The sequence below is a fragment of the Cyclopterus lumpus genome, chromosome 20 (genome assembly GCF_009769545.1).
Source record: "Cyclopterus lumpus isolate fCycLum1 chromosome 20, fCycLum1.pri, whole genome shotgun sequence".
Classification (NCBI taxonomy): domain Eukaryota; kingdom Metazoa; phylum Chordata; class Actinopteri; order Perciformes; family Cyclopteridae; genus Cyclopterus; species Cyclopterus lumpus.
In genome coordinates, this window is record NC_046985.1 from 730001 (window position 1) to 747500 (window position 17500).

Below are 17500 nucleotides of genomic sequence, written 5' to 3' on the forward strand. Positions count from 1 at the left end.
TAGTGTTCATCTGGAACCTAAAATGCCTCACCGTTAGGGAGGCTCTGCAGCTCTCTGATTGGCTGCCGGAGGAGGAGGCTGCAGTTATAGACGCCGTCTCTGACCAATCGCAGCCTGCTGGTTACCGTGGAAGCGTTCCACTGCAGCGCTGAAAAGCAGAAACTCCAAACTGAACTTCTACAAATTCATTAAAAGTAAATAAAATCATCTTCTCTATTAAATTGAAAAACATTTTTTGGGTGAATGTAGAATAAAAACCTTCTGTCGACTCGTTGAGTCGTCTACTTCCTTCTAAAAGAGCAGCGCTGACGCTCAGTTTGGCTCCGCCCTCCTGTGGCAGCAGCCACTCTGATTGGATGGTCTGAAATCAATACATTCATTCATTTGACTGAGCCGCTGTGAGGGGAGGCGCCAAGTGATGTCAATGACCAATCAGACGCCGGCACTCTGTGAGGTCATGATAACTTTCCACAGTTCATCAAGTACACGTACACACACACTCACCATGTTGAGCGTGAGGGAGGCGGAGCTATGGGCCATGACAGCAACCTGCTGGGCGGAGTCAACGCGTTCTGTGATGTCACTGTCCAGCAGAGCCAATCGGCTGCCATTCTGAGACACGTTACACACCGACGCCAGAGAGCTGAGGGACGAAAACGGTCTGATGAACACACACACACACACACACACACACACACACACACACACACACACACACACACAGTTACCTGTGAATGGAGTGGGCGTGGCTCTGCAGCAGGTGGGCGTGGCCTTCTGCCTGGTAGACCCTCTCCAAGGCGTCGGTCCTCTTCAGTCCGATCACCAGCGCGTCGACCTGTCTCCTCAGCAGGGGGCGCCAGCGCTCCAGCTGCCCGCTAAGCTCCTCCCCCTGCTGCACATGTTCACACCTGGTAACTATTCATATTCATATATATGTATATCACCTGTGATGAGGAGGGCTGCTCTCACCGTGGTGCTGTTGGTGAACTCCTCCGTCAGGACGTCGTCCAGCAGCAGCTGACTGTCCTCCATCAGCCCGTCCACCAGCAGAGAGTGGTGGAGAGCCTATTATTGATCAGTAATATGATTAATACAGGGCTTATTATAGATTAGTAATACAGGGCTTATTATAGATTAGTAATAAAGATTATCAATACAGGGCTTATTATAGATTATTAATACAGGGTTTATTATAGATTAGTAATAAAGATTATTAATACAGGTCTTATTATAGATTATTAATACAGGGTTTGTTATAGATTATTAATAAAGATTATTAATACAGGTCTTATTATAGATTATTAATAAGTAATAAAGGGCTTATTATAGATTATTATTAAAAGGTCTTATTATAGATTATTAATAATATACCTGGTAGTGTGTGTGTGTGTGTGTGTATACCTGGTAGTGTGTGTGTGTGTGCGTATATACCTGGTAGTGTGTGTGTGTGTGCGTATATACCTGGTAGTGTGTGTGTGTGTATATACCTGGTAGTGTGTGTGTGTGTGTGTATACCTGGTAGTGTGTGTGTGTGTGCGTATATACCTGGTAGTGTGTGTGTGTGTGCGTATATACCTGGTAGTGTGTGTGTGTGTGTGTGTGTGTGTATATACCTGGTAGTGTGTGTGTGTGTGCGTATATACCTGGTAGTGTGTGTGTGTGTGTGTATACCTGGTAGTGTGTGTGTGTGTGTGTATATACCTGGTAGTGTGTGTGTGCGTATATACCTGGTAGTGTGTGTGTGTGTGTGTGTGTGTATTCCTGGTAGTGTGTGTGTGTATATACCTGGTAGTGTGTGTGTGTGTGCGTATATACCTGGTAGTGTGTGTGTGTGTGTATACCTGGTAGTGTGTGTGTGTGTGCGTATATACCTGGTAGTGTGTGTGTGTGTGTGTATATACCTGGTAGTGTGTGTTTAGTGCGTATATACCTGGTAGTGTGTGTGTGTGTGTATATACCTGGTAGTGTGTGTGTGTGTGTGTATATACCTGGTAGTGTGTGTTTAGTGCGTATATACCTGGTAGTGTGTGTGTGTGTGTGTGTATATACCTGGTAGTGTGTGTGTTTGTGTGTATATACCTGGTAGTGTGTGTGTTTGTGTGTATATACCTGGTAGTGTGTGTGTGTGTGTGCATATACCTGGTAGTGTGTGTGTGTGTGTATATATACCTGGTAGTGTGTGTTTAGTGCGTATATACCTGGTAGTGTGTGTGTGTGTGTATTCCTGGTAGTGTGTGTGTGTGTGTAGTGCGTATATACCTGGTAGTGTGTGTGTGTGTGTGTATATACCTGGTAGTGTGTGCGTGTAGTGCGTATATACCTGGTAGTGTGTGTGTGTGTGTATATACCTGGTAGTGTGTGTGTGTGTGTGTATATACCTGGTAGTGTGTGTGTGTGTATATACCTGGTAGTGTGTGTTTAGTGCGTATATACCTGGTAGTGTGTGTGTGTGTGTATGTACCTGGTAGTGTGTGTGTGTGTGCGTATATACCTGGTAGTGTGTGTGTTTGTGTGTATATACCTGGTAGTGTGTGTGTGTGTGTGTATATACCTGGTAGTGTGTGTGTGTGTGTGTGTATATACCTGGTAGTGTGTGTGTGTGTGTGTATATACCTGGTAGTGTGTGTGTGTGTGTGTATATACCTGGTAGTGTGTGTTTAGTGCGTATATACCTGGTAGTGTGTGTTTAATGCGTATATACCTGGTAGTGTGTGTTTAGTGCGTATATACCTGGTAGTGTGTGTGTGTGTGTATGTACCTGGTAGTGTGTGTGTTTAGTGCGTATATACCTGGTAGTGTGTGTGTTTGTGCGTATATACCTGGTAGTGTGTGTGTTTGTGTGTATATACCTGGTAGTGTGTGTGTAGTGTGTATATACCTGGTAGTGTGTGTGTTTGTGTGTATATACCTGGTAGTGTGTGTGTGTGTGTATATATACCTGGTAGTGTGTGTGTAGTGTGTATATACCTGGTAGTGTGTGTGTGTGTGTGTATATACCTGGTAGTGTGTGTGTAGTGTGTATATATACCTGGTAGTGTGTGTGTAGTGTGTATATACCTGGTAGTGTGTGTGTGTGTAGTGCGTATATACCTGGTAGTGTGTGTGTAGTGTGTATATATACCTGGTAGTGTGTGTGTAGTGTGTATATACCTGGTAGTGTGTGTGTGTGTGTGCGTGTATTCCTGGTAGTGTGTGTTTGTGTGTATATACCTGGTAGTGTGTGTGTGTGTATATACCTGGTAGTGTGTGTGTGTGTGTGTATATACCTGGTAGTGTGTGTGTGTGTGTGTGTATACCTGGTAGTGTGTGTGTGTGTGTGTGTATACCTGGTAGTGTGTGTGTGTGTGTGTATACCTGGTAGTGTGTTTGTGTGTATATACCTGGCAGTGTGTGTAGTGTGTGTGTGTATACCTGGTAGTGTGTGTGTGTGTGTGTGTGTATACCTGGTAGTGTGTGTGTGTGTGTATACCTGGTAGTGTGTTTGTGTGTATATACCTGGCAGTGTGTGTAGTGTGTATATACCTGGTAGTGTGTGTGTGTGTGTATACCTGGTAGTGTGTGTGTGTGTGTATATATCTGGTAGTGTGTGTGTGTAGTGCGTATATACCTGGTAGTGTGTGTTTGTGTGTATATACCTGGTAGTGTGTGTAGTGTGTATATACCTGGTAGTGTGTGTGTTTAGTGTGTGTATTCCTGGTAGTGTGTGTGTGTGTATACCTGGTAGTGTGTGTTTAGTGTGTGTATTCCTGGTAGTGTGTGTGTGTACCTGGTAGTGTGTGTTTAGTGTGTGTATTCCTGGTAGTGTGTGTGTGTGTATACCTGGTAGTGTGTGTAGTGTGTATATACCTGGTAGTGTGTGTGTGTATATACCTGGTAGTGTGTGTTTAGTGTGTGTATTCCTGGTAGTGTGTGTGTGTGTGTGTATACCTGGAAGTGTGTGTTTAGTGCGTATATACCTGGTAGTGTGTGTATACCTGGTAGTGTGTGTTTAGTGCGTATATAACTGGTAGTGTGTGTGTGTATGTACCTGGTAGTGTGTGTTTAGTGTGTATATAACTGGTAGTGTGTGTGTATACCTGGTAGTGTGTGTGTGTGTGTGTATACCTGGTAGTGTGTGTTTGTGTGTATATACCTGGTAGTGTGTGTAGTGTGTATATACCTGGTAGTGTGTGTGTGTGTGTATATACCTGGTAGTGTGTGTGTGTGTGTATATACCTGGTAGTGTGTGTGTGTAGTGCGTATATACCTGGTAGTGTCTGTTTGTGTGTATATACCTGGTAGTGTGTGTAGTGTGTATATACCTCGTAGAGTGTGTGTGTGTATACCTGGTAGTGTGTGTGTTTAGTGTGTGTATTCCTGGTAGTGTGTGTGTGTGTGTGTATACCTGGTAGTGTCTGTTTGTGTGTATATACCTGGTAGTGTGTGTAGTGTGTATATACCTCGTAGAGTGTGTGTGTGTATACCTGGTAGTGTGTGTGTTTAGTGCGTATATAACTGGTAGTGTGTGTGTGTACCTGGTAGTGTGTGTGTGTAGTGTGTATATACCTGGTAGTGTGTGTGTTTAGTGTGTGTATTCCTGGTAGTGTGTGTGTGTACCTGGTAGTGTGTGTGTTTAGTGCGTATATAACTGGTAGTGTGTGTGTGTACCTGGTAGTGTGTGTGTGTAGTGCGTATATACCTGGTAGTGTGTGTGTGTAGTGTGTATATACCTGGTAGTGTGTGTGTGTAGTGTGTATATACCTGGTAGTGTGTGTGTGTGCGTGTATTCCTGGTAGTGTGTGTGTGTAGTGTGTATATACCTGGTAGTGTGTGTGTGTGCGTGTATTCCTGGTAGTGTGTGTGTTTAGTGCGTATATACCTGGTAGTGTGTGTGTGTAGTGTGTATATACCTGGTAGTGTGTGTGTGTGTGTGGTGCGTATATACCTGGTAGTGTGTGTGTGTATATACCTGGTAGTGTGTGTGTGTGTGTGTGTATTCCTGGTAGTGTGTGTGTTTAGTGCGTATATACCTGGTAGTGTGTGTGTGTGTGTGTGTATATACCTGGTAGTGTGTGTGTGTGTGTGTATATACCTGGTAGTGTGTGTGTGTAGTGCGTATATACCTGGTAGTGTGTGTGTGTAGTGCGTATATACCTGGTAGTGTGTGTGTGTGTGTATATACCTGGTAGTGTGTGTGTGTAGTGCGTATATACCTGGTAGTGTGTGTGTGTGTATATACCTGGTAGTGTGTGTGTGTAGTGCGTATATACCTGGTAGTGTGTGTGTGTAGTGCGTATATACCTGGTAGTGTGTGTGTGTGTGTGTATATACCTGGTAGTGTGTGTTTAGTGCGTATATACCTGGTAGTGTGTGTGTAGTGCGTATATACCTGGTAGTGTGTGTTTAGTGCATATATACCTGGTAGTGTGTGTGTGTGTGTATATACCTGGTAGTGTGTGTGTTTGTGTGTATATACCTGGTAGTGTGTGTGTTTGTGTGTATATACCTGGTAGTGTGTGTGTGTGTATATACCTGGTAGTGTGTGTGTGTGTATATATACCTGGTAGTGTGTGTTTAGTGCGTATATACCTGGTAGTGTGTGTGTGTGTGTGTGTATTCCTGGTAGTGTGTGTGTGTGTGTATATACCTGGTAGTGTGTGTTTAGTGCGTATATACCTGGTAGTGTGTGTGTGTGTGCGTATATACCTGGTAGTGTGTGTGTGTGTGTGTATTCCTGGTAGTGTGTGTGTGTGTGTGTGTATATACCTGGTAGTGTGTGTGTTTAGTGCGTATATACCTGGTAGTGTGTGTGTGTGTGTGGTGCGTATATACCTGGTAGTGTGTGTGTGTATATACCTGGTAGTGTGTGTGTGTGTGTGTGTGTATATACCTGGTAGTGTGTGTGTTTGTGTGTATATACCTGGTAGTGTGTGTGTGTGTGTATATACCTGGTAGTGTGTGTGTGTGTGTATATACCTGGTAGTGTGTGTGTTTAGTTCGTATATACCTGGTAGTGTGTGTGTGTATATACCTGGTAGTGTGTGTGTGTGTGTGTGTGTGTATATACCTGGTAGTGTGTGTGTTTGTGTGTATATACCTGGTAGTGTGTGTGTGTGTATATACCTGGTAGTGTGTGTGTGTGTGTGTATATACCTGGTAGTGTGTGTGTGTGTGTATATACCTGGTAGTGTGTGTTTAGTGCGTATATACCTGGTAGTGTGTGTGTGTGTGTGTGTGTATATACCTGGTAGTGTGTGTGTGTGTGTATATACCTGGTAGTGTGTGTGTTTGTGCGTATATACCTGGTAGTGTGTGTGTGTGTGTATATACCTGGTAGTGTGTGTGTAGTGTGTATATACCTGGTAGTGTGTGTGTTTGTGTGTATATACCTGGTAGTGTGTGTGTGTGTATATACCTGGTAGTGTGTGTTTGTGCGTATATACCTGGTAGTGTGTGTGTGTGTGTGTGTGTGTATATACCTGGTAGTGTGTGTGTAGTGTGTATATACCTGGTAGTGTGTGTGTTTGTGTGTATATACCTGGTAGTGTGTGTGTTTGTGTGTATATACCTGGTAGTGTGTGTGTAGTGTGTATATACCTGGTAGTGTGTGTGTTTGTGTGTATATACCTGGTAGTGTGTGTGTTTGTGTGTATATACCTGGTAGTGTGTGTGTGTGTGTGTGTGTATATATACCTGGTAGTGTGTGTGTAGTGCGTATATACCTGGTAGTGTGTGTGTGTGTAGTGCGTATATACCTGGTAGTGTGTGTGTGTAGTGTGTATATACCTGGTAGTGTGTGTGTGTGCGTGTATTCCTGGTAGTGTGTGTTTGTGTGTATATACCTGGTAGTGTGTGTGTGTGTATATATACCTGGTAGTGTGTGTGTGTGTGTATATACCTGGTAGTGTGTGTGTGTGTATATACCTGGTAGTGTGTGTGTGTGTATATATACCTGGTAGTGTGTGTTTAGTGCGTATATACCTGGTAGTGTGTGTTTAGTGCATATATACCTGGTAGTGTGTGTGTGTGTGTATATACCTGGTAGTGTGTGTGTTTGTGTGTATATACCTGGTAGTGTGTGTGTTTGTGTGTATATACCTGGTAGTGTGTGTGTGTGTATATACCTGGTAGTGTGTGTGTGTGTATATATACCTGGTAGTGTGTGTTTAGTGCGTATATACCTGGTAGTGTGTGTGTGTGTGTGTGTATTCCTGGTAGTGTGTGTGTGTGTGTATATACCTGGTAGTGTGTGTTTAGTGCGTATATACCTGGTAGTGTGTGTGTGTGTGCGTATATACCTGGTAGTGTGTGTGTGTGTGTGTATTCCTGGTAGTGTGTGTGTGTGTGTGTGTATATACCTGGTAGTGTGTGTGTTTAGTGCGTATATACCTGGTAGTGTGTGTGTGTGTGTGGTGCGTATATACCTGGTAGTGTGTGTGTGTATATACCTGGTAGTGTGTGTGTGTGTGTGTGTATATACCTGGTAGTGTGTGTGTTTGTGTGTATATACCTGGTAGTGTGTGTGTGTGTGTATATACCTGGTAGTGTGTGTGTGTGTGTATATACCTGGTAGTGTGTGTGTTTAGTTCGTATATACCTGGTAGTGTGTGTGTGTATATACCTGGTAGTGTGTGTGTGTGTGTGTGTGTATATACCTGGTAGTGTGTGTGTTTGTGTGTATATACCTGGTAGTGTGTGTGTGTGTGTATATACCTGGTAGTGTGTGTGTGTGTGTGTATATACCTGGTAGTGTGTGTGTGTGTGTATATACCTGGTAGTGTGTGTTTAGTGCGTATATACCTGGTAGTGTGTGTGTGTGTGTGTGTGTATATACCTGGTAGTGTGTGTGTGTGTGTATATACCTGGTAGTGTGTGTGTTTGTGCGTATATACCTGGTAGTGTGTGTGTGTGTGTATATACCTGGTAGTGTGTGTGTAGTGTGTATATACCTGGTAGTGTGTGTGTTTGTGTGTATATACCTGGTAGTGTGTGTGTGTGTATATACCTGGTAGTGTGTGTTTGTGCGTATATACCTGGTAGTGTGTGTGTGTGTGTGTGTATATACCTGGTAGTGTGTGTGTAGTGTGTATATACCTGGTAGTGTGTGTGTTTGTGTGTATATACCTGGTAGTGTGTGTGTTTGTGTGTATATACCTGGTAGTGTGTGTGTAGTGTGTATATACCTGGTAGTGTGTGTGTTTGTGTGTATATACCTGGTAGTGTGTGTGTTTGTGTGTATATACCTGGTAGTGTGTGTGTGTGTGTGTGTGTATATATACCTGGTAGTGTGTGTGTAGTGCGTATATACCTGGTAGTGTGTGTGTGTGTAGTGCGTATATACCTGGTAGTGTGTGTGTGTAGTGTGTATATACCTGGTAGTGTGTGTGTGTGCGTGTATTCCTGGTAGTGTGTGTTTGTGTGTATATACCTGGTAGTGTGTGTGTGTGTATATATACCTGGTAGTGTGTGTGTGTGTGTATATACCTGGTAGTGTGTGTGTATGTGTGTATACCTGGTAGTGTGTGTGTGTGTGTGTATACCTGGTAGTGTGTTTGTGTGTATATACCTGGTAGTGTGTTTGTGTGTATATACCTGGTAGTGTGTGTAGTGTGTGTATACCTGGTAGTGTGTGTGTGTGTGTATATACCTGGTAGTGTGTGTGTAGTGCGTATATACCTGGTAGTGTGTGTAGTGTGTATATACCTGGTAGTGTGTGTGTTTAGTGTGTGTATTCCTGGTAGTGTGTGTGTGTGTATACCTGGTAGTGTGTGTTTAGTGTGTGTATTCCTGGTAGTGTGTGTGTGTACCTGGTAGTGTGTGTTTAGTGTGTGTATTCCTGGTAGTGTGTGTGTGTGTGTATACCTGGTAGTGTGTGTGTGTATACCTGGTAGTGTGTGTGTGTGTGTATACCTGGTAGTGTGTGTGTAGTGTGTATATACCTGGTAGTGTGTGTAGTGTGTATATACCTCGTAGAGTGTGTGTGTGTATACCTGGTAGTGTGTGTGTTTAGTGTGTGTATTCTTGGTAGTGTGTGTGTTTAGTGTGTGTATTCCTGGTAGTGTGTGTGTGTACCTGGTAGTGTGTGTGTTTAGTGCGTATATAACTGGTAGTGTGTGTGTGTACCTGGTAGTGTGTGTGTGTAGTGCGTATATACCTGGTAGTGTGTGTGTGTAGTGTGTATACCTGGTAGTGTCTGTTTGTGTGTATATACCTGGTAGTGTGTGTGTGTGTGTATATACCTGGTAGTGTGTGTAGTGTGTATATACCTCGTAGAGTGTGTGTGTGTATACCTGGTAGTGTGTGTGTTTAGTGCGTATATAACTGGTAGTGTGTGTGTTTAGTGTGTGTATTCCTGGTAGTGTGTGTGTGTGCGTGTATTCCTGGTAGTGTGTGTGTGTAGTGTGTATATACCTGGTAGTGTGTGTGTGTGCGTGTATTCCTGGTAGTGTGTGTGTGTAGTGTGTATATACCTGGTAGTGTGTGTGTGTGCGTGTATTCCTGGTAGTGTGTGTGTGTAGTGCGTATATACCTGGTAGTGTGTGTGTGTAGTGTGTATATACCTGGTAGTGTGTGTGTGTGCGTGTATTCCTGGTAGTGTGTGTTTGTGCGTATATACCTGGTAGTGTGTGTGTGTGTGTGTATATACCTGGTAGTGTGTGTGTAGTGTGTATATACCTGGTAGTGTGTGTGTTTGTGTGTATATACCTGGTAGTGTGTGTGTGTGTGTGTGTATATATACCTGGTAGTGTGTGTGTGTAGTGTGTATATACCTGGTAGTGTGTGTGTGTAGTGTGTATATACCTGGTAGTGTGTGTGTGTGCGTGTATTCCTGGTAGTGTGTGTTTGTGTGTATATACCTGGTAGTGTGTGTGTGTGTGTGTATATACCTGGTAGTGTGTGTGTGTGTGTGTGTGTATATACCTGGTAGTGTGTGTGTGTGTGTATACCTGGTAGTGTGTGTGTGTGTGTATACCTGGTAGTGTGTGTGTGTGCGTGTATTCCTGGTAGTGTGTGTGTGTAGTGCGTATATACCTGGTAGTGTGTGTGTGTAGTGTGTATATACCTGGTAGTGTGTGTGTGTGCGTGTATTCCTGGTAGTGTGTGTGTGTGTGTATATACCTGGTAGTGTGTGTGTAGTGCGTATATACCTGGTAGTGTGTGTAGTGTGTATATACCTGGTAGTGTGTGTGTTTAGTGTGTGTATTCCTGGTAGTGTGTGTGTGTACCTGGTAGTGTGTGTGTGTGTATACCTGGTAGTGTGTGTTTAGTGCGTATATAACTGGTAGTGTGTGTGTGTATATACCTGGTAGTGTGTGTGTGTATACCTGGTAGTGTCTGTTTGTGTGTATATACCTGGTAGTGTGTGTAGTGTGTATATACCTCGTAGAGTGTGTGTGTGTATACCTGGTAGTGTGTGTGTTTAGTGTGTGTATTCCTGGTAGTGTGTGTGTTTAGTGTGTGTATTCCTGGATAGTGTGTGTGTGTACCTGGTAGTGTGTGTGTTTAGTGTGTATATAACTGGTAGTGTGTGTGTGTACCTGGTAGTGTGTGTGTGTAGTGCGTATATACCTGGTAGTGTGTGTGTGTAGTGTGTATACCTGGTAGTGTCTGTTTGTGTGTATATACCTGGTAGTGTGTGTAGTGTGTATATACCTCGTAGAGTGTGTGTGTGTATACCTGGTAGTGTGTGTGTGTAGTGTGTATATACCTGTTAGTGTGTGTGTGTGCGTGTATTCCTGGTAGTGTGTGTGTGTAGTGCGTATATACCTGGTAGTGTGTGTGTGTAGTGTGTATATACCTGGTAGTGTGTGTGTGTGCGTGTATTCCTGGTAGTGTGTGTGTGTAGTGCGTATATACCTGGTAGTGTGTGTGTGTAGTGCGTATATACCTGGTAGTGTGTGTGTAGTGCGTATATACCTGGTAGTGTGTGTGTGTGCGTATATACCTGGTAGTGTGTGTGTGTAGTGTGTATATACCTGGTAGTGTGTGTGTGTAGTGTGTATATACCTGGTAGTGTGTGTGTGTAGTGTGTATATACCTGGTAGTGTGTGTGTGTGCGTGTATTCCTGGTAGTGTGTGTGTGTAGTGTGTATATACCTGGTAGTGTGTGTGTGTGCGTGTATTCCTGGTAGTGTGTGTGTGTAGTGCGTATATACCTGGTAGTGTGTGTGTGTGCGTGTATTCCTGGTAGTGTGTGTAGTGCGTATATACCTGGTAGTGTGTGTGTGTGTGTGTATATACCTGGTAGTGTGTGTGTGTGTATATACCTGGTAGTGTGTGTGTGTAGTGCGTATATACCTGGTAGTGTGTGTGTAGTGCGTATATACCTGGTAGTGTGTGTGTGTGCGTATATTCCTGGTAGTGTGTGTGTGTAGTGTGTATATACCTGGTAGTGTGTGTGTGTGTGTATTCCTGGTAGTGTGTGTGTGTACCTGGTAGTGGCGTAGTTGAGTGTGTGCGGCGTCCAGCAGAGTGTGTGTTTGTGCGTTTCGTTGTTCAGCACTGCTCAGCTGTGTGTGAGCGTGTTGCAGCGTTTCCTTGGCAACTGTGAGGGGGGTGGCAAGGAGGCGGAGCCTGTCCTCTACCGCCGCCCTGCTGGACAGGAAGTCCACCTGCAGTGAGTGGACGAGAGACTCTGCCAGACTGCAGAGACACAGAGGAACTTTTTATTGTAAAGTATTTGTATATCTGTCTTTTTTTATTTAACACACAAACACAGACCTGAGCTCCTGATTGGCCGAGGCGTTGGCAGCCGTTAGGTTGGCGGCTTTGATGGTTTCCAACATGGACTCCACCTCCTCCAGCAGATGTGTCTGATTGGCTGAATCAAACTCCTGAACTTCGGTTTGGTTCAGATGCCCCGCCTCCCTCTGGAGACCTGGACCAATAAGATTTCAGAGTTGTTTGTCATTTTATTTTTATTATTATTATTTTATGATGAGTTCATGATGACGTCATTGTTAACGTTCATATTGTTTACCCTGGATGTTCTCCTGAAGGCTGCTGATGCTCTCCAGCAGCAGTGCACCCTGGGAAAGGCTGTTGTTTATGGACACGCCCACTTTCTCCAGGTCATTCGACAGACGTGGAACCTAGCCAATCAGGACACAGGAAAAATATAATCTTTTCTTTAGTCAACAAATCTTTTCAGTCATCTGAAGTTTAATCACAATGAATGAAATGAATTATGGGTACCTGCTCTAGCAGAGCGCTGAGGTCGGAGGTCAAGTGATGGAGCTCGTCTTCGACTGTTGAAAGACGCAGAGCGACAGAGCTGTTTCCTGAAAACACCTGTATGAACACACAGCAGGTAACATGTTATTGTATCCACCTGGATGTTTACATGGACGTCTACCTGGACGTCTACCTGGAAGTCTACCTGGACGTCTACATGGAAGTCTACCTGGATGTCTACATGGAAGTCTACATGGATGTCTACCTGGATGTCTACCTGGATGTCTACATGGATGTCTACCTGGATGTCTACCTGGATGTCTACCTGGATGTCTACCTGGATGTCTACCTGGATGTCTACATGGAAGTCTACCTGGATGTCTACATGGAAGTCTACATGGATGTCTACATGGAAGTCTACATAGATGTCTACCTGGATGTCTACATGGAAGTCTACATAGATGTCTACATGGAAGTCTACATGGATGTCTACATGGAAGTCTACATAGATGTCTACCTGGATGTCTACCTGGATGTCTACATGGAAGTCTACATAGATGTCTACCTGGATGTCTACATGGAAGTCTACATGGATGTCTACCTGGATGTCTACCTGGATGTCTACCTGGATGTCTACCTGGATGTCTACATGGAAGTCTACATAGATGTCTACCTGGATGTCTACCTGGATGTCTACATGGAAGTCTACCTGGATGTCTACATGGAAGTCTACCTGGATGTCTACCTGGATGTCTACCTGGATGTCTACATGGAAGTCTACATGGATGTCTACCTGGAAGTCTACATGGATGTCTACCTGGATGTCTACCTGGATGTCTACATGGAAGTCTACATGGATGTCTACCTGGAAGTCTACATGGATGTCTACCTGGATGTCTACCTGGATGTCTACCTGAATGTCTACCTGGATGTCTACCTGGATGTCTACCTGGATGTTTACCTGGATGTCTACCTGGATGTTTACCTGGATCTCTCTGGTCAGGTTCTCCAGCAGCACCAGTTGGCGGTACGGTGCCATGGCAACAGCGCTCAGGTTGACAGACAGGAAGTGGTTGTGTATTTTTTCCAGGTCGTCCAACAGAACCCCGGAACAATCGTCACCGCACGCTGTCAGAAACACACACATGACCTCTGGTGACACGCAACATGTGTGTGTGTGTCTGTGTGTGTCTCTGTTTGTCTGTTTGTGTCTGTGTGTAAGTGTGTGTAAGTATGCGTCTGTGTGTGTCTGTGTGTGTGTGTGTCTGTGCTGGTACTTACACACACACTCTCCACCCTGCAGGACGTGCCTCTCGTCACACTGGTCACATGACTGACCTTTGACCCCGGCCTTACATTCACACTGTCCGCTCAGCACGTCGCACAGCGGCCTCAGCGACCCCCACCTGCAGCCGCACGGCGAGCAAGCACCGCCTAGCAGTGATGGGTTGCCATAGTAACCAGCAGAACACCTGCAGGACAACGGCACACGTCAACCAGAGCTCTCAGCTGATTGGCTGAGCTTCACTGAGGTCACACTGTCACCCTCTCACCTCTCACAGTATCTGCCCTCGTTTCCCTTCTGACAGGCGGTGCAGCGGAAACCACCAACCCCACCCTCTGACACACAGGTGGGGCTGAAACTAGACACACACACACACACACACACACACACACACACAGGTAAAGCCAATGAAATATATACTAATATTGTTAAATGAATCAAATGTGCAAGTTAAAACTTACCTGTTGTTCACGAGGGGGCAGGCACACAGTGAGCAGTCGCTGATGGAGCCACTGACGTTCCCATAATGCCCCGGGGCACACAGCTCACAGCTCCGCCCACTAGTGTGATGCTGACAGTCCTGGACAAAAAATAGAAACAGCATTCTACTTATTTCTACCGTTAGTTTTTAACCAGGCTCCACCCAACATGTGTGTTAGCGTGTGTTAGCATGTGTTAGCGTGTGTTAGCATGTGTTAGCGTATGTTAGCATGTGTTAGCACATGTTAGCTTGTGTAAGCATGTGTTAGCACATGTTAGCGTGTGTTAGCATGTGTTAGCGTGTGTTAGCGGCGTACCTGACAGGCTCCAGTCTCCGCCTCACAGCTCTCACTGTGGTTGTTGCAGCGACATCGAACACACGGACGAACAAACAGGGACCTCTGACTCTTAGAAGACAACTCAGACAGAGGCTGACGGAAAAAACCTGCAGCACACTCCTGCAGACAGACAGGTCAGAGAGAGACAAGGTTCATATAGTAACACCAACATGATATCTATTGACCCTCTGATGTTTTTATTGATGATCAGTGTGCTTGTACCTGACAGGACAGCCCGGCATGCCCAGGTGGACAGGTGCAGGACTCGATCAGTCTGGCCACCTCCCCCTCATCTGACTCCGCCTCCACCGCCGTCTCCATGGTGATGTTAGAGATCCTTAAAAACACAGGAAATGACATCATCACACAGATGTCATGTGACGTGTGTGTGTGCGTGTGTGTGTGTGTGTGTGTGTGTGTGTGTACCTGCTCTGCTGCAGTCGGGTCCCGTATGAAGCTTTGATGATGATGTACTCAACGTCACTGAGGACGGACATGAAGTCATCGCGACTCACCGACTTCTCTGATACGGAATTAAAGTACTTCCACTTGTGCTGTAACACAAATGCACACACACACACACACACACACACACACGCACAATAATGAACATGCAGGTTTATATTTTCACTTCCCTGGTTTCCCATGATGCACTGCAGCCGTACCTCTGTCAACCTGATGTTGTGCAGTTCCCCGATGCCGTTGCTCGGGGCGAGCATGTCAGTGTATATCACATGCTTCCTCAAGGCCCCGCCCCTCATCAGCACCTGAGGCTCTTGATTGGACAGCCCCGAGCCGTCCTCAGCATAGAAGGTGACGATGTAAGACAGCAGACCTCCGTACGACAGCAGCTAACGTAAAGTACACCGTAAAGTACACCGTAAAGTACACCGTAAAGTACACTGTAAAGCACACAGTAAAGTACACTGTAAAGTACACTGTAAAGCACACTGTAAAGCACACCGTAAAGTACAATGTAAAGCACACTGTAAAGTACACCGTAAAGTACACTGTAAAGCACACCGTAAAGTACACCGTAAAGCACACCGTAAAGCACACTGTAAAGTACACCGTAAAGTACACTGTAAAGCACACAGTAAAGTACACCGTAAAGCACACTGTAAAGCACACCGTAAAGTACACCGTAAAGCACACCGTAAAGCACACTGTAAAGTACACCGTAAAGTACACTGTAAAGCACACAGTAAAGTACACCGTAAAGCACACTGTAAAGCACACCGTAAAGTACACCGTAAAGCACACCGTAAAGCACACTGTAAAGTACACCGTAAAGTACACTGTAAAGCACACAGTAAAGTACACTGTAAAGTACACTGTAAAGTACACTGTAAAGCACACTGTAAAGTACACCGTAAAGTACACTGTAAAGCACACAGTAAAGTACACTGTAAAGTACACTGTAAAGTACACTGTAAAGTACACCGTAAAGTACACTGTAAAGTACATAAACACAGTACCTGCGGGCCTTGGTACCGGGGGGGCAGTCTCCAGTACAGTGGGCCAACCAGCCGGCTGCTGTTCAGCTGTCGGGTATCGAGCAGCGCATCGCCGCCCTGCTGGTGGACTCCAGAAACTACACCCTGCAGGTGAGACTGGCTGACCAATGACAGCAGAGCAGGAGAGCGAGCGATCTGTGGAGACGGCGAGTTTACCTCCACGTGTGTATTAAAGATTTACACGTGTACATGTGTACTACACTGTGTACTTGTACTCACAGGTACTCGCTGCAGGCCTCCCTGCTCCTCACAGGCCGAGCTGAGTCCTGAACAGAAACACGAGGAGCAGCCGTCTGGACTCTGAGCCGACAGAGCGAACCGGCCGGAGACGCACTCCTCACAGCGCCGCCCGGACACGCCCACCTGGTCACATGGACACGCCCATTATACACACATCCTCAAAGCGACGCCCGGACACGCCTACCTGGTCACATGGATACGCCCATTATACACACACATCCTCACAGCGCCACCCGGACACGCCCACCTGGTCACATGGATACGCCCATTATACACACACATCCTCACAGCGCCACCCGGACACGCCCACCTGGTCACATGGATACGCCCATTATACACACACATCCTCACAGCGCCACCCGGACACGCCCACCTGGTCACATGGATACGCCCATTATACACACACATCCTCACAGCGCCTCCCGGACACGCCCACCTGGTCACATGGATACTCCCATTATACACACACATCCTCACAGCGCCGCCCGGACACGCCCACCTGTCAAATTGACACGGCCATTATACACACACATCCTCACAGCGCCACCCGGACACGCCCACCTGTCAAATTGACACGCCCATTATACACACATCCTCACAGCGCCTCCCGGACACGCCCACCTGGTCACATGGATACGCCCATTATACACACACATCCTCACAGCGCCGCCCGGACACGCCCACCTGGTCACATTGAAACGCCCATTTTACACACACTGGCACACACACACACGTACCTTGCACACACACTCCCCGGTGTGTAGACAGTCACACACTCCCAGCGTGGCGTTGCAGAACTTCTCGTCTGATCCCGTCGGGTCGCAGCCACATGCCGAGCATGCTGGGTAACCATGGTACCCAGGGCCACACCGGTCACATGACCTGCCGGAGAACTCCCCTCTACACGGACACTGCCCATTGGTCAGCTCACACTGAGGGGCGGAGCTTCCTGACGCCACGCAGCCGCAAGCCTGAAGATACACCAGGACGTGTATTGATCATACACCTGTGTGTTCATCTGTGTGTACTTGTGTACATCTATGTGTACTTGTGTGTATTTGTCTGTACTTGTGTACATCTGTGTGTACATATATGTGTACTTGTGTGTATTTATGTGTACTTGTGTACATCTATGTGTACTTGTGTGTATTTATGTGTACTTGTGTACATCTGTGTGTACATGTGTGCATCTGTGTGTACTTGGGTGTATTTGTGTTAATCTGTGTGTATTTGTTTACATATGTGTGTGTTTGTGTACTCGTGTTCCTCTGTGTGTACTTGTGTATTTGTTTACATGTGTGTGTGCTTGTGTACTTGTGTGTACATCTATGTGTACTTGTGTGTACATCTATGTGTACTTGTGTGTACATCTATGTGTACTTGTGTGTATTTGTGTACATCCATGTGTACTTGTGTGTATTTGTATACATCTCTGTGTACTTGTGTATTTGTTTACATGTGTGTGTGCTTGTGTACTTGTGTGTACA

The 17500-nt window shown here is 45.5% G+C and overlaps 1 protein-coding gene across 1 annotated transcript in view; it reads right to left on the bottom strand.

The window, feature by feature from the left end:
* lama1 (laminin, alpha 1) overlaps positions 1–17500 on the bottom strand; it is a 76261-nt gene that overhangs the window by 20067 nt on the left and 38694 nt on the right. Inside the window, exons 24-43 of the mRNA XM_034560689.1 lie at positions 16751–16984; positions 15993–16136; positions 15735–15908; positions 14922–15107; positions 14683–14810; positions 14479–14593; positions 14236–14376; positions 13900–14018; positions 13707–13796; positions 13435–13625; positions 13127–13281; positions 12175–12270; positions 11960–12071; positions 11701–11857; positions 11412–11622; positions 970–1065; positions 729–892; positions 505–643; positions 259–361; positions 32–148 (exon numbers count right to left, since the gene is read on the bottom strand). Coding sequence (XP_034416580.1) covers positions 32–148; positions 259–361; positions 505–643; positions 729–892; positions 970–1065; positions 11412–11622; positions 11701–11857; positions 11960–12071; positions 12175–12270; positions 13127–13281; positions 13435–13625; positions 13707–13796; positions 13900–14018; positions 14236–14376; positions 14479–14593; positions 14683–14810; positions 14922–15107; positions 15735–15908; positions 15993–16136; positions 16751–16984 — 2872 coding nt within the window. The remainder of the gene's footprint in view (positions 1–31; positions 149–258; positions 362–504; positions 644–728; positions 893–969; positions 1066–11411; positions 11623–11700; positions 11858–11959; positions 12072–12174; positions 12271–13126; positions 13282–13434; positions 13626–13706; positions 13797–13899; positions 14019–14235; positions 14377–14478; positions 14594–14682; positions 14811–14921; positions 15108–15734; positions 15909–15992; positions 16137–16750; positions 16985–17500) is intronic.